General features: G+C 38.9%; 2 protein-coding genes and 1 long non-coding RNA gene across 7 annotated transcripts in view; 2 read left to right on the plus strand and 1 right to left on the minus strand.

Annotated features, from left to right (window-relative positions):
* TOGARAM1 (TOG array regulator of axonemal microtubules 1) overlaps window positions 1-2,128 on the plus strand; it is a 41,588-nt gene extending 39,460 nt beyond the window's left edge. For 3 of the 4 annotated variants that reach the window (XM_039358621.1, XM_039358622.1, XM_039358624.1), the window contains 2 exons: window positions 375-461; window positions 980-2,128. In XM_039358621.1, the coding sequence (XP_039214555.1) occupies window positions 375-461; window positions 980-1,233 (341 nt within the window). In that variant the 3' untranslated portion in view covers window positions 1,234-2,128. Of the gene's footprint in view, window positions 1-374; window positions 462-890 lie in introns of all 4 variants that reach the window. The other variant, XM_039358623.1, reaches the window with a different exon arrangement.
* On the minus strand, window positions 1,826-3,930 carry LOC120314993. Its single transcript, XR_005558578.1, has 2 exons — window positions 3,809-3,930; window positions 1,826-2,081 (listed from the first exon to the last, which is right to left on the minus strand). It is a non-coding gene; the product is annotated as an uncharacterized LOC120314993 (long non-coding RNA).
* PRPF39 (pre-mRNA processing factor 39) overlaps window positions 3,914-25,554 on the plus strand; it is a 28,050-nt gene continuing 6,409 nt past the window's right edge. Inside the window, exons 1-9 of one of the 2 annotated variants that reach the window (XM_039358626.1) lie at window positions 3,914-4,068; window positions 6,724-7,087; window positions 10,238-10,363; window positions 11,024-11,142; window positions 11,785-11,952; window positions 17,586-17,754; window positions 19,127-19,234; window positions 21,177-21,341; window positions 21,663-21,789. In XM_039358626.1, the coding sequence (XP_039214560.1) occupies window positions 6,758-7,087; window positions 10,238-10,363; window positions 11,024-11,142; window positions 11,785-11,952; window positions 17,586-17,754; window positions 19,127-19,234; window positions 21,177-21,341; window positions 21,663-21,789 (1,312 nt within the window). In that variant the 5' untranslated portion in view covers window positions 3,914-4,068; window positions 6,724-6,757. Of the gene's footprint in view, window positions 4,069-4,439; window positions 4,629-6,723; window positions 7,088-10,237; window positions 10,364-11,023; window positions 11,143-11,784; window positions 11,953-17,585; window positions 17,755-19,126; window positions 19,235-21,176; window positions 21,342-21,662; window positions 21,790-25,554 lie in introns of those variants that run through there. The other variant, XM_039358627.1, reaches the window with a different exon arrangement.

The raw sequence follows: 25,554 nt of genomic DNA on the forward strand, positions 1-25,554 counted from the left end.
GGCTGCCGCTTGCGAGTGAGTCGGATGATCCGATCTAGAAATCCAATATGACAGTATTTGCCGAGGTCAAACGAGCCCCCCTTTACGGAGCCTCACCCCTGGGGGGCGCGCCCCACTATTTGAGAAGCACTGCATTAAACCATCATGCTAAGTGAAACTAAATAAACTATACTTCAATTTAATGTAGAATGTAAATTCATCCATTGAGATTCTGGGATATCTGGGACTTGAGACTAAATTTTTCTATCCCCTTGCCATCTTCCAAACTCTGTTTCATCTTTATTGTTATATACCAAATTCTTATTGTTAGAGCTCGGAGCTAAACCTCCTGAAGCAAATCCTGTATTTTATGTCCTTGTTTCCTTTGCTTCAAGACAATTACCTGCTTCTCCAGCCATTCTGCACTAAAGCCCAGTTTCTGAATGGAAAAGCCAAACAAGACATAACTGAAAAACTAGCTGGTAAGGCTTTCAGCAGTTTTCTTTATGTTTCATGTCTTTTTTTCTCATCTGATTTTTTTTCTCCATAAGACTGATCTATCTATATTGAATAAGTCTCGTGTATTTTCAAGAGTCTTTATTCAAGTGTTTCTGTATTGCAGGGTTGGCAATAGTTTTAGTTTGAAGTTCACAGCCAATACAGGAAACTGAAAAGTAAATGTAGTTAATATTTTATTCCATTGAAGTGTTTGAAATCAAAATACAGATTTGTTTTCCATTGGTACAAATTTGTTTGGTAGAAATGTATTTGTTCTTCCAATATTTACCATGTTTCTAGATCCTTTGACTTTTCTGTATGCAGTATGTATGTTCATACTTCACAACAGTTGCTTCTGAATTTGCACAATAGCATTCTTGAAAAGACTGTATTAAGATAGAATTTCTCTTCAGTTTTAGGATATAATCTGGGGAGTCAACATCTTGCCATATTTTTGCATGAAAAATAACTCTCTCTTCCTTGGTCCTTTTCCTGCATTCAGAACTTGTTGTTGAGTTGTATCCCCGGAAGCCTCATGCAGTGGAGCAGAAAGTTTTGGTGGTTTTATGGCATTTGTTGGGCAACATGACAAACAGTGGTTCCTTACCTGGAGCTGGTGGAAATATTCGGGCAGCCACTGCTAAACTGTCAAAAGCACTTTTTGCACAAATGGGTCAGAATCTGTTGATCCAAGCTGCATCTCAGCCCCCACACATAAAAAGAACTCTGGAGGAAATTTTTGACCAAACTACCTGAAGCAAACTCTGACATGGACATAAAGATTATTATAGGCTCTGGATAACAGCAGTTTTACATGATCTGGAATGGATCATTTTTAAGCAGCCTGCCTTTATTATGTTTGTGCTTTTCATGCAGAAATGAAATTGGACTGACTGCTTTTAATGACCAACCATTTAGGACATTATTTTTCCAGTTAAAGTCCTAGGCTGAAACCAAAATCAGTATGACACTTGCAAATGTACTTCCTATCCTGGTGCTGTTCCAAAATTCTGTAGAATCGGGATTCGATGTCTGTGAAAGCAAAGTCAACTCTGCTTCTTTGCACTCTTTTTGACTTGGTGGCATGGCGCCCTGTGTGTACTAACAAAGATGAAATTTAGAAATAGTTTTAATCATGAAATCATGTTATGACATGTCTTCTCATATAGCCTTAAAAGGGGGGGAGGGACTTTGGAGAGACATGAACAGGGTTTTGTGTGATATTTGTGGAAAAAAATGTATTTTAAAAATCAGTCCCACTCATGATTGTGCAGTGTTAGCTTGCTTTTGCTGCTGTTGATGTATTACATCTGCTTGACAGTTGAGCATAATTATCTGCACATTGTTGTAAAACTTGGAAAAGGTTTTAATGAAGCATGTTGACCAAAATTTATAGAAAATAATTTTTTACAGATTTTGAACATGTCTTAAAAGAAATGGCACATGTTGAATATAGCTTCCATATTTTAGTGTGAAAAATATTACTGAATTTTATCTGTCCAAAATTTATAAAGGTGTTAACTTTTCTGACCTTATGTGCAATCCTCAGCAATATAGTGCCAGTTCTGCTCTCAAAATATGAAACCTACAAGTACTGTATTCATCTGAAAGATAAAAAAGTTATAAAAATAAATGGCTTTATTTCTGTAAATAATGTGGTTTATTTCCCTTTCCCGATTTGTTTGTCTTGAAGATTATTGTTTTTGAAACAATTAAGTTCTAACTACTTGACACATTTCCATTCAATTGTGTCCAGAGTCTGCAAAATTCTTTAGAAGTGCTTTGCCATCACCTCCTTCCTAGGACATGACTGGGCCAAAGTTAACCAGCTGGCTTTGTGTCTATGGCAGGACTAGAACTCATTCTCCTGGTTTGCCCAGAAAAGGACTAAATTGTAAAGAAATATGAAAAGGAAACCCATAAGGGTTTTTTCACCAATACTGTTCATTCCTGTCCTTTGTCCAATCACATTCATACAGCGTTTCATACATTTTTCTTTTGTTCTTTAAACTTACCTCTTTTATCCCCTCCCCCCAAGATTCTCATCAACCTTCCCTTTTTGCTCTAGGCTTCCATTCTTCATGTACTGCTCTGCAATGGCCCTTATCAGCCACCTAAGTGTAATCTACAAGCATTTTTAATACGAGATTGCTCAATTGTCTTTGTTAAGCATGCTTCACGACATAAGCCTAAGACTGAAAATCAGGCTTGTCAGATGCTATATTTTTTCTATCCTGCTTCTATGGAGTAGAGAGCTGGTCTCTGACAGAAGGCCATCAGAAGAGACTAGAAGCATTTGAAATGTGGATTTACAGGCGGCTGTTACATATAAGTTGGGTTGACAAAATCAGAAATGAGGTGATAAGCTGCCTGGGAAAGCCAAGAGAAATCATCAAAACAATTAAAAAACGAAAATTAGAATATTTCAGACATGTGACTCAGAAAAATTTCCATTTAATCCTCCAGGGAAAGATTGAAGGCAAATGAGGTCTAGGCAGAAGAAGAACATCCTGGCTTCAAAACCTAAGGGCCTGGTTTGGACAAAACTCAGCAGCACTTTTTCGTGCGGCTGCTGATAAAAACAGGATCGCCAACATGATTGCCAATGTCCGATAATGGATATGGCACAAGAAGAAGAAGCATGCTTCACTGTAAATGGAAACAAAAATTGAAGTCATTCAGCACAGGGCAGGAGACAGATGAGATTTTTCGGTACCAAGTTTGATAACTTCTGGCAAACTTGAGTATTTTATTGTAATAAATCTAAGTGATGATCACATAACTTCTTTCTTCAATAACTCAGAATTAACATTACAATGACAGGAACAAATCTTAAAAGAGCACAGTTGTTTTGGCAGTGGTTGAACTTTGCAGAGGTACTCGTTTTTCCGAGGTAATTATTCAGTAGTGCAAGAGACGCTCAGAATTGCGTTTCTAGTTACAGCTAATATCTAGAGGATTTATGACTTCTTCCTTTATCTACTCAGCAAATAACATCAAAATTATGGCGTTTTCCCATGTCAGCTATGCCCTCCAATTCCGCAGATTGCACACAGAAGCAAACAAAATAATCGCCCGTTTGCAGCTCCCAAAGAAATTAAGCCATTATCAGGATAGAGAGTGACAGGGGGCATTTGGATGAATTTAAATAGCTAGTTATGCCGCCATCTTAGTTGAACATGATTAGAACTACACACCGTCCACATCTGGAGTAACGCAGAAGGACTTAACTAGAAATAAGAATTAAGTCTAAACCGGCCCGCAACCACCTCCAGAACAAAAACGCAGACTGATACTTATCTCTCATTGAGAGACATCATGCAATATCCACCTCACAGGAAGGCCGAGCAGGACTCCTTCCGGTGCATGTTCTTTCAGCGGGTTGTCTTCCGGGTCTCCAGCTGGGCGCTACCACGCATGCGCCTCTTTCTTCCCGCCGGCAGCGCAAGTCAGATTGGGCCCAAAAAAGAGGCCTTGAATCTGACGCACCTGCGTAGTACGCTCATTCGGACGGCGGGTAGACCGGAGGCCGTTCAGAGAGTCAGGTCGACGGCTGAGCGGGCGGGACCGATGGCAGAGAACACGCGCCAGGTCTGTAGGGAAACGGGCGAAAGAACGAGAAGCCTCCTCGTGTGCGTGTTAGAGGTCTGAAGAAAGGTTAAAAGGAAAGGGGGGGAAAAAGGAAACCGCTTCGCCAGCCACGCTGTCTGAGGCGAGGCGGTTGGCAGCTAGGAAAGAGGTGAACCCGCTCCTTCTGACCTACGTCTCGTGACTTTCCCTCCATCGTTGGTTTCTTTCCCCGTTCCCCTCGAGCTTGACGCGGCCTGAGGCGGCTCTGTATTCCCCCCTTCCCCCCTCCAGTGGTCGAAGGCGTGCGCGCGCGTGCGTGGGGGGACCAAGCGCGCGCGCAAGTGAGAGGGAAAGCAGCTTTTTTCTCTACTACTCTTTGTGGAAGAAACAGGGTGAATCAAAGGAAGACATTTGCTGGCTCTGGCGTCGTTACCCGAAAGGCGGGAGACTCTAAAGCTTTCTTTTTCCTCGGCCCCGGGACGGAATGACCGGCGGAGCTTCAGTCAAGAAGTCCGCCTAGCGAGTTTCTCCTCGCCTTATTTCTCTTAACTAGGATTGCTTTGCCCAAATTGGCGCTTTCGGTGTGTTGAACTATATATAAGTCGGGTGATTTCCAGCCATGTGGCTTTGGGCTGTAATCTCTCACGCTTAGAAAAGGGCTTGGGAAAAGCTGGTTTAGGGCATGAGAGAAAGGCGTAATTATGCCCGCGTTCGCTTGCATCGCTCCTTCTGATAAATACATAACTTTTGTTAGAAGTAAGTCTTCATCCTGGTTCATCCAAGACGGGAATAAATAAGCAACATGGCGACTGCTTTGGGAAGATGGATACAGTTTATTGAAGAAGTAGAAAGAGGAGAGAAGAAGAGGAGAGCACATGGGCAGTAGCTTTTTATACCCTGTCTAGCTTTTTGTTTGGAATAGTTTCCTCTTCCTGTGGCATGAACTTTGAGGCCTGTATGGTATACTTGATGGGTTAGTCCTATTATGTCCCAAAAGTCATCTCCCGTTTCACTGGGCTAATGACGCTTAAGAGTTTCTTTGTCTTGAGTTCCCTGGCTCCAACCTTCCTGATGGTTTTACATTTGCATTTGTATAGGGCTGGCTACTGCTTTGGGGCAGAGAGATAGATTTGGGGCCAGGTTTGGTTTCTGCTTTTAAAAAGTCCCTTTGAGAAAAAATATTTTTCTGCCTTTTTAATATTTCCTTCTCTGGGCTAAATTCCCTCACTTTCTTTTTTATAAACTTATAAAAAACGTAAATTTTCAATGGTCAAAGTACAATATGGGATACAAGAGAACAGGCTTCATGGCCAGTGGATTTGCCACTAAAAAGGAAACCATATGGAGAATTAAGAGGGTTTTTCAACTGCAGATGCCTAAAATGCCTTATAGGAACTAAGCGTTTTGAAAGACTTAATGAAAAAAATGGCTTTGAAAAGGGATTTAAAGAAAGTGAAAAATAGCTGGAAGAAAGTTATATTATTCATTTACTGTGCCTTCTTTCTTGCTCTCTACACCTCATATCAGCTTCTGGATGCAATTTTAAGTTTAATACTTTTAGAGCACAAAGAAACCCAAAAGCTTTTGAACATGTTGTATTGAAGCTGAAAGAGTCCCAAGTACCTCTCTGCAAACACATTCAAAAGCTTTTGGGTTTCTTTGTGTTCTAAAAGAATTATACTTAAAATCCATTTCCTACAGAATGACTTTGGGAATTTAGATAATTCTATTATCCCAATTAAAGACTGCTCTGTCATCTAGAAAGATCTTGATTATAGTTAACTAGTACCAACAAATTCAGAAGCATTGTGGGAGGATACCACATCAAAGTCTATCAGGTAGTTCCAACTTGACTAAAGTTAGCAGCTAATGCTTCCCTTGAGCCTTTTTATACCATTTAGGGATTATCAGAGTGGATGCATGCTCTTTAGGAATAAGATGTGATTGAGCTTCTTGCTGTTTTTTAATTGTAGATTAGGGCAACTGATTTGCCCTTTTGTATCTTAGGTTGTTATGAAAGCTGGTGCCAATGATTTGAATGAGTAAGTTATCTCTTGTGCGACAGACTCAGTTGCCACCTGCCCCTCCCATTCAGTTGAATTTTTTGGAATTTGTTTTGGTGGTGAGACTAAGACGGTGAGGAAACAGGATCCAAATCATTATTTATTTATTTGTTTTAACGGGTAATTGAGAATAGAGAAGGTGATGCTTAGATGAAAATATTTGGTTCGGTTGGAATTCTGAGGTAGAGATTAATGGGAAATGAAAACAGTACTGCCAGATATATTAATGTAGCACTTTATTTGGATATTTTAGGTCATGAAATACAATGAAGATATTTTCATTTTTCTTGTAATTTGTGCATAACAGAGGTATGCTAAAGTAGCATGTTAATTATTCATTATGTTTATTCCAGTGAGAATTTTAGTCACTTATTAATCAGAGTAGTTTAGTTGGGCTTAAATGGGCTAGAAAATGGTTTTTACTCTGATATTTGCTTTATACTTTGCTTTCAGTTTATATGTTAGAAAAACTTGACTCATTCATTCAGTTTTAATTCATCTAACTTATTATAACTCTATCAAATGTTACATTTATTTTAAAAAGTCGGATGTCGGTATTGTTTAATGAAAAATCAACAGATAGTACTGATGCTAATCATTTTCTCATTTACAGATTACTTCATAAAGATATAAAGGTATCAGTCGCTATGCAGAGTTCAGAACATATAGAAGACAGCAGCAGCTTGAAAAGTGAGAACATGGGTAAGGACACTGAGGCCAAGAATGAGCAGCCTGCTGACTTCAGCACAGAGATCATGAGTGTCATGGAGATGGAGCAGTCCCCTGACAATTCTCCTGCTGCCAATTCCCAGGAAGAGACTGTTCAGGACACTGAAATACCAGATACAGAAACTGTAAAGACTTCTGATTCTGAAAATTCATTCCCTGCTGACTTTGACAAGTTTTGGAAAGTAGTTGAAACTAACCCACAAGATTTTACAGGTTGGGTTTACCTCCTTCAATATGTAGAACAAGAGGTAAGTAATTATATATTTTGGGCCAGTGGTAGTGGTTTTTTTCCCTGCTGTCCAATACTTGAATGTATGAATTTGAAATTTCATGATTCTAGGGAAGTCATGTTAATATTTCATAAAAGAGCTTAAGAATTAAACATGCAAAATATATTCAAACTTTGTATAAAATTAATGGCCTTTTTATATGCTTCTGAATTATAGTTCAGAAGAAGAATATATTTATAGAAAATAGGCTTCCTTGTACAACATGGGTGGTTGTTTTGTCTTAGACCGAGAATCACATTTAGAATTGTAAAATGCTTTGTGTGCCATATGTAAGAAATGGGTGAATTGAGAGGAAAATGAATACACATCCGAGGGCTATTCAACTTCCAAATATTGATTTTTTTTCCTTCTTCCCATCATTTTCCCAGAAGATTCCTTTAGTATATGATTTCTTCCTCTCACCTACATTGTGAGTGAATGTTTCAGCACTCAGAAAATAATCTGAGTATTCATCTGAAAATTCTTGTGATAAATTGTTTGTATAGAGAATATGAAGAAGGGTCTTAGAGCAGCAGTTTTCTTCTCTTTTACAGGTGAAATAAGGGCAGTGGCTGTAGCTCTTTCAGTTTATTAAAGTGTGTAGGAAAACTGGTTTGGAAGGCAAAGAGTTAATGTCTATAGCAGCAAAGAATAGGAATATGGGAGTGGCAGCAGCAGCAGTGATAGTGGCAATAATAATGATGTGGGTAAGGTAATCTAGAAGTGTGGAGAAAGATAATAGTGAATGGACCATTAAATGTGGAGTGGACAGTATAACTGCCTGTGGCCCTTAGGATATATATATTAAGTCCCTGGTCCTCTGTTCTGTTGGATTTCAATGATCTATTCATTTGTAACTGACAAAAAGGAATTAAAATATCCCCATATGTATGAAGGGAGGATGTTTCTATATATAGGTGTTAGAGATGCAAGTGTTAAGTTAAACAATGTTTTTTGTGAATTGTTTTGGAATGAAAAAAAAACTTAGTTTCAGAAATATGCACATTTTAAGATTTTTATGAATTTAAAAAAATAATTTGGCAAAAGTATAGGAATTTGGAGCATAGCTGCAGTGTGTTTTATAAATCCCAAGAATCTAATTTATCCATTGAAGTTTCAAGGTCTTTTTTTATACATGTTTGTTTAATTTGCTTAAGAAAGTTTTAAGCTACTAAATCCTCTTTATCACATATGTGAAAACAAGACAATAAAGCTGTCTATTTAATATTTTGGACTAATGAAATATTGTCATGTATATTTTAAAACATAGTGAAAACCTGATTTAACCAATTCTATATTTAGCAAACTTCAGGATTTCTGTACAGACGTCTCAGGAATTGCAGACTAGTCCTTTGCATTCACAGTAGACCAAGTGAGGCATTTAAATTTATATTAACTTTTCCTTAATGTTATGATAACTGGAGTGATATGTATGAAGACATTATGCAAATAATGTGAGTCATGTCAGTTGCACCTATTTATGTAATGCTCTTATGAAAAATTCAAATGATATAAATTCTTTAGTAGTTATTGGACAATAGGCAATACCAAATATTCTTTCCTTTCCTAATTAATATAATAAAGTGAGGCTTTATTGTAGTTTGGATGAACCATTGAAATCTAGAAGAGCAATTTAAAGCCTTGCCTGTTGATAGCAGATAATTCTTGATTAAGCTAGGTGATCCAATCAATCCCATATTCTTCAAAAATAAGAATAAAAATTATCAAAGTAATGGGCCATATGACTCGTTAAAATAAAATTGTCTTAATTTTACCTTAATTGAACCAATTTAATCTGGTTGCTGATAACAAAGTTTCCTTCAGAGAAAATGTAATACAGGTAATCTTTGATTTACAACTGGTAAAATGAGTGTCATTTATATCGATACAATGCCTTCAGAAATGTTTCTTTACAGCCTGTAGAACGCTTCCAGTCATCATCAGATGTTTCAACAGCATCACCCTCCTGCCCACCACCACATGACTGCATTTCAGGCCTTGGCATCCTGTTTCCACTTCTAACCAAGAACCCCTCAATCTTATAAAGGACTATTTGCAGTTCCCCACTCAGTGAACATCATGAAGTTCTAAGTTTCCTTTTTATACCCTATGGGGCTCTCCTATAGAAAAGAACTCCTGCTGAGGTGCATAAATGGAGCTTGGAATCTTCATGATATAAACTATATTTTTGCATCTCACCAAAGGAGTTGCCCCACAAAAGGATATCGGTTCTCCTCCATGCCTGGAGGAGAACTGATATCCTTTTGTGGGATGCAGAAAAAGAAGTTTAAATCATGAAGATCTAAACTTTAATTTTCATGATTTTAAGCTTCTTTTCTGCACCCCATGAACAGATTTCATGTCTGTCCTCCACACTCAGAAAGGAACTCCTCCAGTGGAGTGAAGGAAGGGATCTTAGATCTTCAAGATTTAAGCTTCTTTTCTACACTCTACTGAATGATGTCAGTTCTCCTCCATGCACGGAAAGGAAGTTGTCTGGTGGAGTGCAGAAAGGGCCTTAAGGTCTTCATGATTTAAGATTCATTTGCATCGGAGGAATTCCCTTTTTGCACATAGTAGGCAGATGACATCCTTCTGCAAGGCACAGAAATGAAGTTTAGATCTCAGATCTAAGTTTCTTTTCTGCATCCCACCAGAGAAATTCTTTTCAACTCACAGAGGGGAGGGGAACTCCCATGGCAAGCTGGAGAAATGAAGCTTGGGATCCTGAAGATCCCAAGCTTTCTCTGGCACAGGAATTTCCTTACACATATGGAGGCACTGCTTACCCTCCTTCAGCACTTTGCTCTGTTTGCTTTATGATCTGCGTGGCCATTTCACAACTGCCAGGGTTACAGTTGTTGAATGAAACAGTTACAAGGGTATCTAGCTTAATAACTGAATTGCTCAACAACTGAGATTCTGGTCCTAATCATCATAAGCCAAGGACTACCTGTAGTAGTGCTTTGGATCTTGCGCTCTTAATATTTAAGTAGATTTTGTAGTCACTTCCTTAAGATTTATAATTTGATTCTATTAAGGCAGATGATGTATAAATTAGTTTTTTTCCCTTCCAATCTACTGTGGAGTCTAAAACTACTAAATCCTGTACTGTATATTTTTCCCCAGAACCATTTACCAGCTGCAAGTAAAGCCTTTGACAGTTTTTTCACACATTACCCTTATTGTTATGGCTATTGGAAGAAGTATGCAGACCTTGAGAAGCGGCACAATAACATGAAGCAGGCAGATGAGGTATGTATATAGTTATGCAGCTGTTGCTCTTGGGTTCTGTGAGCCAAATGATGACCAAACCACTGCGTTGCAAGAAATTCTTTGGCTGCCAGTACCTGCCACTTTCATACAGGGTTTTCTATTTACACTTGTCACTCCTTATGGCCTTTGGAGCTAATATCTTCTCTCTTTGTTGGCAGGTGCGTTAAACCTCTACTACAGTTTGTCAAGCTTTGCAGTGCAAGCGTCTGCATTACACTGCAGCTTAACAAGTAGGGCAGGGCTTTTCTGTCACTTACATTATACATTTATTATTTCACAAAATTCAAACGCTGTGGTTGGTTTTGCTGGTCACCATTGCTACATTTTATTGCATTTTTGGTCAGACGCTGACATTGATGCTCTAAAGGGTCTGTGCCCTATGATCTGTACCCTAAAGCCTGCCCACACAGCCTGGTCAGATGCAGGGACTGCTGCGCTTTGAAGATCAAGACTCCGCACGTGGAGATCAGAGCATTGCCATGTTCTAGCCAACCTCCACCCAAATGGTAATGGTAGATTATTTAAACAAAATTCCAGTACATTAGTATTTCGTAAGGTTCACCAGATAACACAGTGTTGCCTCTCTCATGTAACCTATCTAAAGGTTCAAAAGATAGCTATTTAGTGTTCTCTTTGTAGGTGTATCGGAGAGGACTTCAGGCGATACCTCTTAGCGTTGATCTCTGGATTCATTATATAAATTTCCTCAAAGAGACACTGGATTCCAGTGATGTAGAAACTGTTGGGACCATTAGAGGGTAAGTTGGTTGAAAAGAATCTTAATGTGTGTATCATGTATAGTGGAATTGTACTTAAGGCTGTACTTGATCATATGAAAAGATACACCTTAGTATTCAGCCTGAAGGAGAAGCATATTGCTTCCCTCTTAGAAGCTTGAAATTAGAAATGCCATTTATAGCACAACCTTAAGAAACTGATGATATATAAGATTGAAGTGTACTTGTTTACTAGTTTACTAAAGGCCAGATAGGAGTTTTGAAAGCCTGCTTAGACTTCAGAACACTTTAGCATATATACTTGTGAATAAAAATCCTATGCATGATATATGTGTTTTTATTAAAAAAAATTAACAGCCTAATATATAACATCAGATTATAATTCATATCCATGCTTGCCACTGATATCCTATTTGGGCCTGAAAGAAGTTCCAAAATACTGAAATAAATTAATTTAAGGAAAGCTATTTGTTGTGAGACTGCCAATTTTCCAGTCACAAACAATATTGTATTCTGCTTTAAATATTTAAAAGATATTCTGTGTTAAATTCTCAAAAATCATGTCTCAGTGGCTTCATTCTTTTCTAAATGAAATATTTCTAATTTGTTCTGTGATGTATTTTGTGCTAATGAAAAACTTCCTTGATTATGTTTACAATCTAGGACATATGAACATGCAGTGCTTGCTGCAGGGACCGATTTCCGCTCAGACAAACTCTGGGAAATGTATATCAATTGGGAAAATGAGGAAGGCAACCTGCGAGCAGTGACTACTATATTTGATCGCATTCTTGGGATTCCAACACAGTTATATAGTCATCACTTCCAAAGGTATAAGGGAGGGATTTTCAACCTTTTCACAGATTGTGCCAGTGCTTACCAAGGTGTCAAAAACTTGATGACTAAAAAAAAGGGGATTTGGGGTTTTACTGATTAGATTTCTAGAAATGTCTAGTTTATAATATGATGGAAAAGTAAAAAGTTGAGGTTCAATGTTAATGCTTCCTTCTACTGCAACAGAGGAAGTCTGTTCTTTTTCCCTTCTCCCCCTCACTTTTCCCCCCTTTTTCCTTCCCACTGTGTCCTACTATTTACTTTTGATTTTTGTATTTTATTCTCTAATAAAATATTACAAACTAAAGAAAGGAAAAAAGTACCAGTTTTAATTTCTTTGGTGGCAGTTCCTTTGCTAAATCACTTTTCCTTTGTACTGACAAATATATGATGAATTTATCCATATTTATTAATATGCACCACTACCAGCAGGCTGGCCGGCCCTTCTCTCTATCTTCTTCTTCTTCCTTGCACACCCCCCCCCCCAAATCCCTTCCCTGTATCCTTGAACACACAGGAATCAAGTGCAAAACAAGAAAGGCTCACAAAAGGCTCCCAGAATAAACACTAAACTCCAGTTATTTTTCTTTAAGCTGACTCAAGCATGTCATGTGTCACAGTGTTGCAATCTCAGACTGAAAGGCTCCGGCAATTGCCTTAAATTAAGCCTGTTTACCTTCAAAGAAAACTTTCTAAAAACCATAGACCAGGCACGTCAAACTGCTGGCCTATGGGCCGGATGTGTCATGCCAAAACCACGGCCACTGCATTGCCGGCAATGGGGAAAAAGTCCCAATATGTCACGCGATGTCATGTGACGTCGTGAGTTTGACATGCCTGCCATAGACAGACTCAAGGGGGTAAAACTAACTACAGAAGTCAACACTTTGGACTCATTGCTAGCATTTGGTTATTCCAATAACCAAAGCACACAAACTGAACCTCTGAATTACAAAACGCTGTAAAAACTGCACAAAAATCCTTATGGTAACCCAATCAAGCTGCCAGCTGATCCAGAACTAAATGAACCAACCTCCTTTCTGACATGCTCGTCTCCCAGCTTTTCATTTCATCAGCGCTGATTGCATTCTCCTGGCTGGAGAAAATGAACCAGGGGACCTTTTCTTCCAGCGACAGCTGCTGCTTCTCTGTCCCTGTTTCCTCCTTGCCTGCTGAGCTCTTCTTCCACAGCTTCTTCTTTGTCTCCTTCTCTTTTCCTGTTGTCTTTTTTCCCCCCTTTCCCGCCAAAACCACCTCCTTTTATAGCCTGTATCCCCCCCCCCCCTTTTCTTCAGTTCACTCCAGCTCCCTGCTGCTTCCGGAAGCGCCAATCAGCTGGAGCCCTGCCAGCTCCTGGGGCTTCTACCGAGCCCAGACAGTCCTGCAGCTGTAGCTGCCTCTCCCTCAGGCTTGGGTCGCTTTGGCTCATTCCGCTCCCCTATACTTCTCTAGAACAGCCGCGTACCACCTGCCACGTGCCAAAGTATCACAGGTGGTATATGTACCACCGGTTGAAAAGCCCTGGTATAAGGATTATAACTGTTGGGTAGTATTCTTCTGTTAGTATAATTGTATGGTACATTTTTACAATTACATGGTAATGTAATCTGACCTACAGATCAAGGCAGAATTCCTTTCCTGAGTGTTTTTGAACTTCTCTCCAGTAATATTTTTGCAACATTGCAAGGAGAACCAAATTCCACAATGTTGTTGTGTAGATTTTTCTTGAACTGAAAATCTCGCTTAGGCCAATCTACCTCTCAAGGTTGTTGTGAGGGATTATAAGAGTTTTAGATATGTTCACCTCCTTGAAGTGTGGGCCAAATATATAATAGGCAGAATAAAAAATATAATAACAATAAGGGAGCTGCAATGAGCTGTGTTTTCACACTGAAATATTATCCTAATCATTTTAAAAACATTACTGTTTTACTACTCTTTACGAAAACAATCTTAAGAAAAGTTACTATCTAAGACTTTTGACTATAGGGTATAGGACACAGGTCGGCAACCTGCGGCTCCGGAGCCGCATGCGGCTCTTTGAGCCTTCCCATGCGGCTCCCAGCCTCCTCTGCCTTTGCAGAGAGAGACAGAGACAGAGAGAGGAATTGCGCTTCTCTCTCTCTCTCTCTCTCTCTCTCTCTCTCTCTCTCTCTCTCTCTCTGTGTGTGTGTGTGTGTGTGTGTGTGTGTGTGTGTATAAAAAAAGAGAGTGCACTCACAGTGTTCTCCGAGGAGCTGAAAAGCTTACTGGGCGGAGCTCTTCCCTTTGCTGCGTCTCTGCAGGAAGCAGGAAGGGCAGGAGAGAGCTAGCTAGCCCAGCTAGGCTGACTCAGGAATTCTGGGAGTTGAAGTCCATGAGTCATAAAAGAGACGAGGTTGCCTACCCCTGATCTTGTTGGACAACAGCCTGAAGCTTGTCAGGTGAGCAGCAGATAGGAGAGGGGGGGGAGAAAGAGAGAGAGGGAGAGAGAGAGAGAGAGAGAAAGAGAGTGGGGGAAGAGGAGTGGCAGACCAAGGGCAGATAGAGAGGGAGAGAGAGAGAGAGACCCTTTTGACATCTAAAATGAAGATAACACTGCATATATCCTTTTTTTACCTGTGTGTGTGTGTGTGTGTGTGTGTATATATATATACATACATACATATACATATATATATACACACACACACACATACACACACACAAACACACACACACCTATAATAAAGGTAAAAAAGGATATATGCAGTGTTATCTTCATTTTAGATATCAAAATGGTTTTGCGGCTCCCAGTGTTTTGTTTTTGGTGGGAAACGGGTCCAAGTGGCTCTTTAAGTGTTTTGGGTTGCCTATCCCTGGTATAGGATGTGGTGTTAATCCAGGACCACTTAAGTATTAAGTATTTTATTTGTCTGATAAACAGATAAAAAATACCATATTTTCTGGCGTATAAGACGACTTTCTAAACCCTGAAAATCTTCTCAAAAGTCGGGGGTCGTCTTATACGCCCAAATATACGGGTAGCTGTTTTCTGAATTTAAAAATCTGCCCCCTAGTGGCTAGCCCTATTTTTTTTTACAGGACAAAGCATACATTTTTCTACATCGCCCATCACTTTATTCTTTTTCAGGAAAAGCAATTAAATAGTAGAAAACAGTAAGCTATATAAATTAAGGACATTACATCTACAAAAAAAGAAACATTTGATTTACTTCTTACACCTATAGCAGCAGTCATGAATATATGGAAAAACTTTTTGATTCAGTAAATCACATTGATTAAGAAAGATACTGGTCAAAGGAAAAAGATCAAAGTGAAAATTAAGAAAACAGATGATGGGATCTACCAGAGAGAATATTTTAAAAAGAAACATTTGTTTGAATATGGTTAAAGAAACAGAAAAGATTCTGAATACATATGTCATTCTAAGAGAGATGAATTCCTTAAATAATACTGTATGCTTCCCCCCCCTTTTATTTTATTTCTTGATATAAGTAATATAATACTGCTGAAATGGCCTAGATGAAGGAAATGTTTTAGATAATTAAATGTGTCTGAATTTAGGGAAATTATAATGTATAAAAAAGAAAAAAATGTTTTGAATAAGACCTAAAGGATTAGATGACTAGGCACATTAAATGGAATATTTAAAGATTAAATATATTTTATGAAAATAATAAGAACTATATTATTTTAAGGTTTGCAAAGAAGACATTTTGGGGAAAAGGGGAAATCAACTAAACGTACTATGTGGATTATAGATTATAGAAACCAATTGTTAATGATTTTTCTTTACAAATGTAAACCCAGCAAACACACTGTTTACCAGTTCAGGAAGCATTAGGGAAGCAGTGGTGGGCAACACTCGCTTTCTGGCAGCAAAGGAATGGAGCTCCTATTGTGCTCATCTATAAACAGAAATTCAATATTGTACTGTATTTTCTGGCGTATAAGACGACTTTCTAAACCCTGAAAATCTTCTCAAAAGTTGGGGGTTGTCTTATACGCCCAGTCGCCTTATACGCCGGAATATACGGTACCCCATTCTACCAAAGAAAGAGAATAAAATTTATTAATCTCATGTGTTTTAGTTTCTAATGGAATTTACTCCCAGCAGCCTGCACATCAATTGTCAGACAAGCTCTTGAGAAATTGATAGTATTGCTGAAAAGGCACCCAAAGAGGTTATGCACCCATTTATCTAATGAGATTGCAGTAGCACTGGGAGTAGGTTTGGGTGACATTTGCAGTAGATTACATGAGAAAGTATGTAGGGTCTGAGGTTGACCTGACGTGTAGAGGATTAAGTTGTTCTTGGATTGTATAGAACAGTGGTTCTCAACCTGTGGGTCGGGACCCCATTTGGGGTCGAACGACCATTTCACGGGGGTCGCCAAACAACGCAGTCCGCCATTTTTTCCCCCTTTTCCTTAGCTGTGCTACTCCCTTTTATTCTATTGGCTTTTGAAAGCCAATAGAATAGACTCTCTTGAATAGAGTCTAATTCTATTGGCTTTCAAAAGCCAATAGGAATTGTCCAGGCTGTCTCTGCCCTGCTGAGCCCGCCAAAAGTCCCATTCTGCAAACGGTGCTGCACCAGTTGAGTAGTCCTCGACTTACAACCGGTTGAGTGGTCCTCGACTTACGACCGGTTGGGGGTCGCGGCATTAAAAGGTTGAGAACCACTGGTATAGAAGGATCTGAAGGACTGATAAGAGTGTTATTTCCAACTATATTTGTCTACCAATAGATTGTTGAAATGAACTCCTTGCTTTTCTAAGTACCCTTGTATTCCACTCTTCCCCCAAAATATTCTAACAGATTTGAGATCTTGTTGGAAAATCAGGGAGAATGAGGAAGAAAGGAATAATCTCATAAGATACATGGATATTACACGAGATCTATCCCACATAATTCATTGTTTATTAATAAAACTTACATTGTATATGTAAATTTAATAAGTTAAATTTGCCAGTCTGTTAAAGAACATATATATGTTAGATTTCTAGAATATTTCTAGGTGGCCAGTTGTGCAGCTGCAGCTTTCCCTAAAATGTTGTACTGCAGTTGCTGTACCAGTTGAGGAAAATTAGAATTATAATTCAGTCCATGATAGCTTCATTTGGGAGAAGTTGTTATAAAGCTACATGCAGAAATCAATGATAGATTCAGTCTTGTGAGTAACCTTTAAAACTTTTCTTTAATGTTTTCTGATTTAAAGATTATTATGCTTTTCTTTATCAATTTTAATTCATTTTATATTCTTGGAAGGCATACATGTTAAACTAGTGGCTCCTACTAACTTGTTTGGTTGCCTACAGTTAAAACACCTAATGAGTCCAGCTACTTCATTATGTAAAAGGTAGAAGAAGTAAACCTTTGTAATCTGGAAGATGCAAACTCGATTACATTCATAGATTTTTTTTTTAAAAAAAAACAACCCTTGAGATTGAATGTTTTCAGAACTGTTTCACTTAGGTGTAAGTTTGACCTGCTTTATCGTTACCTGTTCATAACTGTGTATGTGCTTCAGAAGTGTATTTAGTAAGCTTGGAATAGCTAATATTTCACCTTGACCCCTGTATTATGTAGAAGTGAACATAAAATAGTAAGATTTTCTACTCCTTGTTTTTGTTGATATATTATAGGTTCAAAGAGCATGTCCAGAATAATCTGCCTCGAGACCTTCTTTCTACTGAACAATTCATTCAGCTGCGTAGAGAACTTGCTTCTACTGCCAATAATCATAACGGGGAAGATGAACTACCTGGAGATAACCAACCTTCTGGAACTGAAGATATTACTGACCCTGCTAAAGTAAGCAATCAGCATTTTTGATTAAGTTTGCAGTTTGGAATGTACCTGTACAGTAGACAATTTCTTTGGTGCTAGCAGTTTTTTATAATTTAGTCAGCTATTTGGAAATGTTTTTTTGTTGTTGAAAGTGCTATTAAAAGTTATGTTCAGAAAATTGTTTCTGTACAGAAACACCAATGTAGTGTATGTGCATTTACTCATACATTCTGTGTATGCCAGTACTTTATCTTTCTCCCTTTAAAATCTGTTGGTGCTTTTAGTTCTCCATTTTTTTCATTGGATGTTTTTGAAATGTCATATAATGATTTTGGTGTCCTGTTGCAGTGCACAATCTTAAGCAGCTTGTCAGTTTTTCTACATATTAATATAGAAACTCATCAATAACTTACAAACACTTGTGCAGATATAGTTCAGGGAAATATTCTTAAACAATTGTATTGTTCTGGTAAACTAGTTCAGGTAGCTGTATTTAACACACTCATGCGCACAACCAGAACTCTGAGGTAAAGCTACTAATAACTCTGCCTGGTTTGGTTCTTTTATTTGAAAGTTTGGAGGTATGTAGTTTCATTTCCCTACATGTATGTGTCACTTATGGAACAGGAAAGATTATTGATGGAAGGGTGTACTGATTTTACTGTACCGTTTTCTTTCTTCCTATTGGATTAATTATGGTAAAAGCACAGGATAATTTTTGATTTGAACTTGATGGTTTGTTTCAAGTTCAAAACATCTTCCCCATATTTTTGCACATCTGTTTCAGATATTGCACTAGGATATTAACATGGTATATTGAATAAGCTAAATATGGCTGGGTTTCCAAAACTTGTAAAGCCATAAACCATGGTTTACCATTTATAACAGCACACTAAGACCCAAAAGAAAGAAACTACATTTTGTTTAGCTATTAGTATACTTTAGCCACAGACAAATGGTCTAGCACAGGAATGTCAAACTGCTGGCCCGCGGGCCGGATGTGTCATGCTGAACTGTGCCCACCCCATTGCCGGCAATGGGAAAAAGTCATGTGACATCGCAAGTTTGACTTGCCTGGTCTAGCACAATACTATTAAGTTAATCATTCTTTAGGATTCTTAGAGTGCATTGATAGCTATTTCCATTCTATGTGTGGTCAGGTATTTTGATAAAGGCTGTGGGACTAGGAAGGTCATTGTTCATTTTAGGGTTTTTATTCATATTAAACTGTAATGTATACCAGCAATTCTATTGGAATGCATGATATTTCACAGTCCACTAGAATAGTTTTATTATTATTATTATTCCCATCCAGAGTAGGTACTTGTTTCAGAAATGTCTAATAAAAATGCCTCCTTGCCTGAATTGTATTAACACTTCCCACTGTTTGGTTTAGCTTATCACCGAAATAGAAAACATGCGTCACAGAATCATTGAAATTCATCAAGAAATATTCAATCACAATGAACATGAAGTTAGCAAGCGGTGGACTTTTGAAGAAGGGGTAAGTTCTTTTGAATACTCTTGTCAAAGCTGAGGGTTTATACAATTTCTGTCATGGTACTGCATTATTAAAAGCCTTCCTATAGAAATTAGGCTGCCCCTTTGCTAGTGGCTTTGTAGAAGCTTTAGAGTTTTAGGTTTTTCTATTTCTGTTTTTCTACATATCAGTGAAAATAATATTACCATTCTATTCAGTTGATACATAGTAACACATTGCCATTTTTTATAAAGGAAGCTATGACCTGTATGCTTGTGGCTTTATAAACAATATCTATTAACAAATATGCCAACTATAGTGAAAACATTGAATATATTTTTGATTGGCCAAAGAAAAGTCTGAAATGCTATTTTAATATCACTTCAAGCATTTAATTAAAGATGGGTCTTTGTTGAAAGAACTTACTTCTTTGCTCATTTTCTAATGTTTGCAATTTATTATATGTCCATGTAGCCACAAAGGCCCAATGTGATTTTTCTCCCTTAAAATGCTGTCCACCACATAAGATCCTGTTTGAGCAGAGGCTGGATTAGAAGAATTCCAAGGTCCCTTCCAACTCTTATTCTGTTATCCCTTGCATCTCTAGCACTAGTAGTATGCCTTTTTCTAAGTACATTATGTCTGTAGCTTCTTGCATAATTTTTTCTTGAAGACGTGATTGGAGTTTCAACTTGGAACTAGCAGTTAAATGGGATTCATTGCAGTTGGCCTGGTCCCTCAAAATGGGCGGGTCAGAACAAATACATAGTATAAATAATTTTGAGTAACCTAGGTGTGGTTCCAAATCCTTTTGTACTCCCTTTAGCTTCTTGTAGCCAGCACATTTTAATTAATGGCTTTACAGTAAAGACAAGTTCGTGTTCTTAAATCATTATACTTCATTATTTGCATATTTCATTTTTTAAAAATTCTATGCTTAAATGTTCAATATTTTTTCTCTTCTTTCTCCTCATAGCTGTGTATGCCAAATTACTAAGTCAAGGTCAACACAGCAAGCATATTTTATTTATTTGAGTCTCTTTGCATGCTGCTTTTTGTTTATAATACCCAACTGTTTATGTCTAATAAGGATTTTGTTATCATAGAACAAATTCAAAGAAGAAGAGAATTCTGACTGTTTGTCAGAATATTTGGCTAGGCCAGAGTAAGCACAAAACAAAGAAAGAGAAATTTGGGCATATATTGTCTAGTAGAAGGGATCTTCTCTCTTTCTGTTGAATTTTCTGTAGTTAGAGTTTTTATTCTTACCATTGTATACAATCTTCTGAAAGATTATGCTATAGACATAATGATTTTATTGTGTCTACATGGACCTTTTTATTTCTGAGTGATTTCCTTGCTTGTCTACAAGCTGTTTCTATTGCTTAGCTGATTATATTCTTACAGTTGACCACCTTGTGAATGCTTACAATCAGCTAGTGAAAAACAACATATGTCTTAGGACCTAGCGCTCACTTTACACAATATTTTGTTTTGGTTCTTGTTCTTATTTTTTAGAAAGCTATATCTAAATTGTATATATTTGGATATGATATATCCAACAAACAAACTGGTTTTATTTGAGGATAATATATAAGATTATAAAAGTAATAATTTAAAAAAATATTAAATTTATGTGTTCCCTGACTCCCAAAGACTGGGTAGTTTAAAGCAGTGTTTCTCAACCTTGACAATTTTAAGGCATGTGGACTTCAACTCCCAGAATTCCACAGCCAGCAATTCCAATGCTGTGGAATTCTGGGGGTTGAAGTCCACATGCCTTAAAATTGTCAAGGTTGAGAAACACTGCTTTAAAGGAACAAGAAACAAAGAATAAAGATGACAAAACTAGCTGGGATCAAAATAAGTAAGGTTTGCTGAGATAATTCAGCTTCTTAATATCTGTAATGAACACAATGTAAAATGAAATGTGTTTTCATGACTTCCCATGTCATGTCATTTTCAGATAAAACGACCTTATTTTCATGTTAAACCTCTGGAGAAAACACAGCTGAAGAACTGGAAGGAGTATTTGGACTTTGAGATTGAGAATGGAACGCATGAACGAGTAGTGGTTCTTTTTGAGCGTTGCGTGATCTCCTGTGCTCTCTATGAAGAATTCTGGATCAAAGTAAGGGGCGTTTCTCCTATCCCAGTTCTACTCTTTGCAAATATTGATGATCAGTGACTAACCTTCTGTACTCTTGTTTGAATGTTGTTCATGTATAACTATATCTGTTGCATTAGGAGATGGTCTGCTTGCAACCAGATTTGACAGCTGCATATGCCAACTTCGTTGCCTCTCTTCGTCCTTCCTTACAGAAACTAGTCTAATGGTTCAATAAAGGTGCTGAATGGGTTTAAAAAACAAGAATTTTATAGTTCTCTCAAGTATTTAGCAACCCAGAGTAAGCTGGGAATCATTCAGTCTCTGCTCTGTCTTCAAATGCAGTATGCCAAGTATATGGAGAACCACAGCATTGAAGGGGTGAGGCACGTATACAGCCGGGCCTGCACGATACATCTCTCGAAGAAACCGATGGTGCACTTGCTCTGGGCTGCTTTTGAAGAACAGCAAGGTGAGGAGGAGACAGTGGGCATATAGGTCTCCCTTGAATTGTCTCATCCTTTTAGATTCTGGGTTTAATTGCACAATACTCTGGGCATACCATCAGCTCCCCTTTCTCATTGCCCAGAATTTAACAAGATAGATGTTAGAAATGCTGCTAATTCAGGCGTTCACCGAGTCAAACAACACATTTGAAGGCATAAAAATAAACAATCACCCCCGTTCCATATAAAACACCCTTTGACATAGAGCTATTGATTGTCCTCGAAATCTTGTATCCTCCATCTTCTCAGCTAAGGAGCCAGGTTCATCCAGACTTGAGCTAGTTATAACTGTCTATCTGGAAATAAACAGTTTTTAGACTCTAGACCAGTGGTTCTCAATCTTCCTAATGCCGAGACCCTTTAATACAGTTCCTCATGTTGTGGTTACCCCCAACCATAAAATTATTTTCGTTGTTACTTCATAGTAGCAACTGTAATTTTGCTACTGTTATGAATAGTAATGTAAATATCTGATATGCAGGGTGTATTTTAATTGTTACAAATTGAACATAAAGCATAGTGATTAATCACAAAAACAATATAGCAATGCTCGTTGGAGAAGCTTACTGTTCCTTGCTCAAAAATGTTGGGAGGGAGGGAAGGGGAAGGAAGGAAGGAAGGAAGGAAGGAAGGAAGGAAGATTGAAGGGGAAAGGAAGGAAGATTGAAGGGGAAAGGAAGGAGATGGAAAAGGAAGGAGATTGAAGGGGAAAAGAAGGAAGGAAGGAGAAAGAGATTGAAGTGGAAGGGATGGAGATGGAAGGAAGGAAGGAAGATTGAAGGGGAAAGGAAGGAGATGGAGAAGGAAGGAGATGGAAGGAAGATTGAAGGGGAAAGGAAGGAGATGGAGAAGGAAGGAGATTGAGGGGGAAAGGAAGGAAGGAAGCAAGGAGAGATTGAAGGGGAAGGGAAGGAGATGGATGGATGGATGGATGGATGGAAGGAAGGAAGGATTAATCTTTGGAGAGTCATGTTTTTCCAGATGGTGATGAACTGCAACTCCCAGCATTCCCCACTCTTCCACAGTGCTTTTTAGGGCTACTGGGGATGGTAGTCCAGTAAGGTTTGGAGACACACAGATGCCCTCCGACGGCGAGGGAGGCAGGCCGGGCAGCGCGGGGGAGGCTCTGGCGCGGCGTGGAGGGCAGTCGGGGGCGGAGCACGGCTGGGCAACCAGGAGGCATGGGGACCAGCTCGATGCCGCAGCTCAGCTCAGCCAGCAGCAGCAACACATTGCCCGAGCAGGGCGGGAAGAAAAGAGGTGGTGGTAGCAAGTCATGAAAGCAGTGTCCACACGTTCAGGGTGCAAACGCCTTGGACGGTTTGGCTCCCCCACCCCTTTATTTACTGATCTGCCACAAGCTCGTGCAAACAAGCCCCGAGGAGTTCTGAACGAGCAGTCATTTAAAAAAAAAAAAAGCTTTAAGCAATGAGCCAGAAAGGGGAACCCGCTCACGGTTCTTTTTTTCCCCTTTCTCGGCGACTGGGAAGGCAGCAGCCAGAGACGCCGCTGCATAAAGGGAGGTGGAGAGAGGGGCAAGGGGGAAAACCTCACTCAACGTTCGCCCTTATCAGACCCAGTTCCCTTCTGGTCGACCCCCACCCACCCGCCCGCCCCTTTTACCTCCCACTACAGATCGACGCTACCCCTCGGAAGTATTTCGCCAGGCTTTTTTTTTTTTTTTTACCTTGGCCCTGCGCTTCTCCCAGACGGAAGCCAGGCAAGAGGACCTGAAAGACGCCGAGCAGGAGGTTCATAGCCGTGGCGACGCGGCAGTAGCTGCTCTGCGATGGGTAGCACAGCCCCGCCATGCTGCTGATGCGGCTGCTTTCCTCTGCCCGAGCTGGCTGGCGGAGCTAGCCTTGAGCAGAAATTCTCACTAGTGTCCTGGTTCCTAAGACCATCGGAAATATGTGTTTTCCGATGGTCTTAGGCGACCCCTGTGAAAGCGTCGTTCAACCCCCAAAAGGGTCACGACCCACAGGTTGAGAACTGCTGCTCTAGACTATGATTCTGTCTCCCTCCAGACCACTGTGGCCTCCCGTAGAGCACCAATATTCAAAATCCCTGAAATCACATGGCACATTTTCTGCCAAAGAGAAAGGAAGTGGCACAAAGATCATTTCTTGAGATGCTAGCCTTTTTTGTAAATGGTTATCAATTATTTAGCGTGTTAGAGCAAAGATTTCAGTGGTGGCTTCAATCCTTTCAGATTCTCAGGGTTAGCTGTTCATAACCACACAATTGATGTATTGTCCTTTCAAACTCCTCTACTTAGCAAATGTGTTTGTTGGAAAATGGCTTTCCTCATGGCCATAAATTGAAACAGATCTTTCCCTAATACATGGGCCTCCATAGAGATCCCTCATTCATGTCCCAAGTTACAGTATATTCTACAGAGCTTGTTCCTCTAAATCTTCTGTGTTGTCACAGAAGCAGTATTGCAGGTTGTACGTCTGGAGAGTACCCAGTGAGTATCATAGCCAATTCCACAAGAAATGTAGCCAGTTGTTGTTTTTTTACTAAGATGCCACTGAACAACAAAGGTTGGCAAGATGGCCCTCCATCAATTCCTCATTGAGACATTCCTCATTCATACAAGGCAGCTGAAACCTCCTCCAAAACTGAAATTCTATGTGAAACAGAACCACATTCCAATTTCTGTTCTACAAGTAGTGCCCAACTTTTGGGGATTCTCTAGGAAATTCTACTTAAAGTTGCTCCTCAGGCAATGAAGGGAAATGGAACACTGGACTTAGTATTTTTCATTGTATGGGATCATCTTTTCTGTTCTATTGTTCTGTTCTGTTCTGTATCTATTTTTCTTCCCTTAAGCGTCTTCTGTTCCATTGCTTGCCAGTATCTAACCTCAGGATATGGTCCTAGAGAAATGTGGTTGATCTCAGAAAGTAAACAGGATCAGTACGGTTGGATGGAGAGCAATCTGGAAATTTCAGGGCACTTGGTTAGGTTATAAAGTTATAAAGACTTTGTAGGATATAGTAGCAGCAAGCTACATTTATTATCATTGCTGAGAAAAGTACACTCACTAGGAATCCGCCTGAAGATATATTTTTTTTTACATTTGCTACAAATTGTTCTCTATTATTTTACCTTGGAGTATAACAAAAAAATATTGTCAGGGCCAATGGGAGGAGCCACCAGGCAAAGATATCCCTCAGATTAAAAAAAGGAGTTGCATGGAAAGTTCATTACAGGAAATCCTCAACTTACAACCATATTTGAGCACAAATTGCTTTAAATTTCTATTGCTAAGAAACACAGTTGTTAAGTGAATTTTGTCCCATTTTATGATCTTTCTTGCCACTGTTGTTAAGTGAGTCACTGCAGTTGTTAAGTTAGTAACATGGTTACTAAGTGAATCAGGCTTCCCCATTGATTTTCCTTGTCAGAAGGTCACAAAAGGGGTTCACATGACCCAGAACACTGTAACCATCATAAATGCATGCCAATTGCCAAGTGTCCAAATTTTGATCTCGTGGGTCACAGGAATGGTTGTGTAAAAAATGGTCATAACTCATTTTTTCAGTGCTGTTGTAACTGAACGGTTACTAAATGGTTGTAAGTCGTGGACTACCTGTACTTGGCTAGTTAAAATTCTACTTCAATTAAGGCTATTTCTGTCAATTAGGTTTTTGAAACGACAACAAATGAAATGAGGTTCTGTGTTAATGCTAAATTGGAGTGCCTATGATTTCCTTAATTTGTGT

The sequence above is a fragment of the Crotalus tigris genome, unplaced genomic scaffold (assembly GCF_016545835.1).
Source record: "Crotalus tigris isolate CLP2741 ecotype Arizona unplaced genomic scaffold, ASM1654583v1 scf7180000019042.1166422, whole genome shotgun sequence".
Classification (NCBI taxonomy): domain Eukaryota; kingdom Metazoa; phylum Chordata; class Lepidosauria; order Squamata; family Viperidae; genus Crotalus; species Crotalus tigris.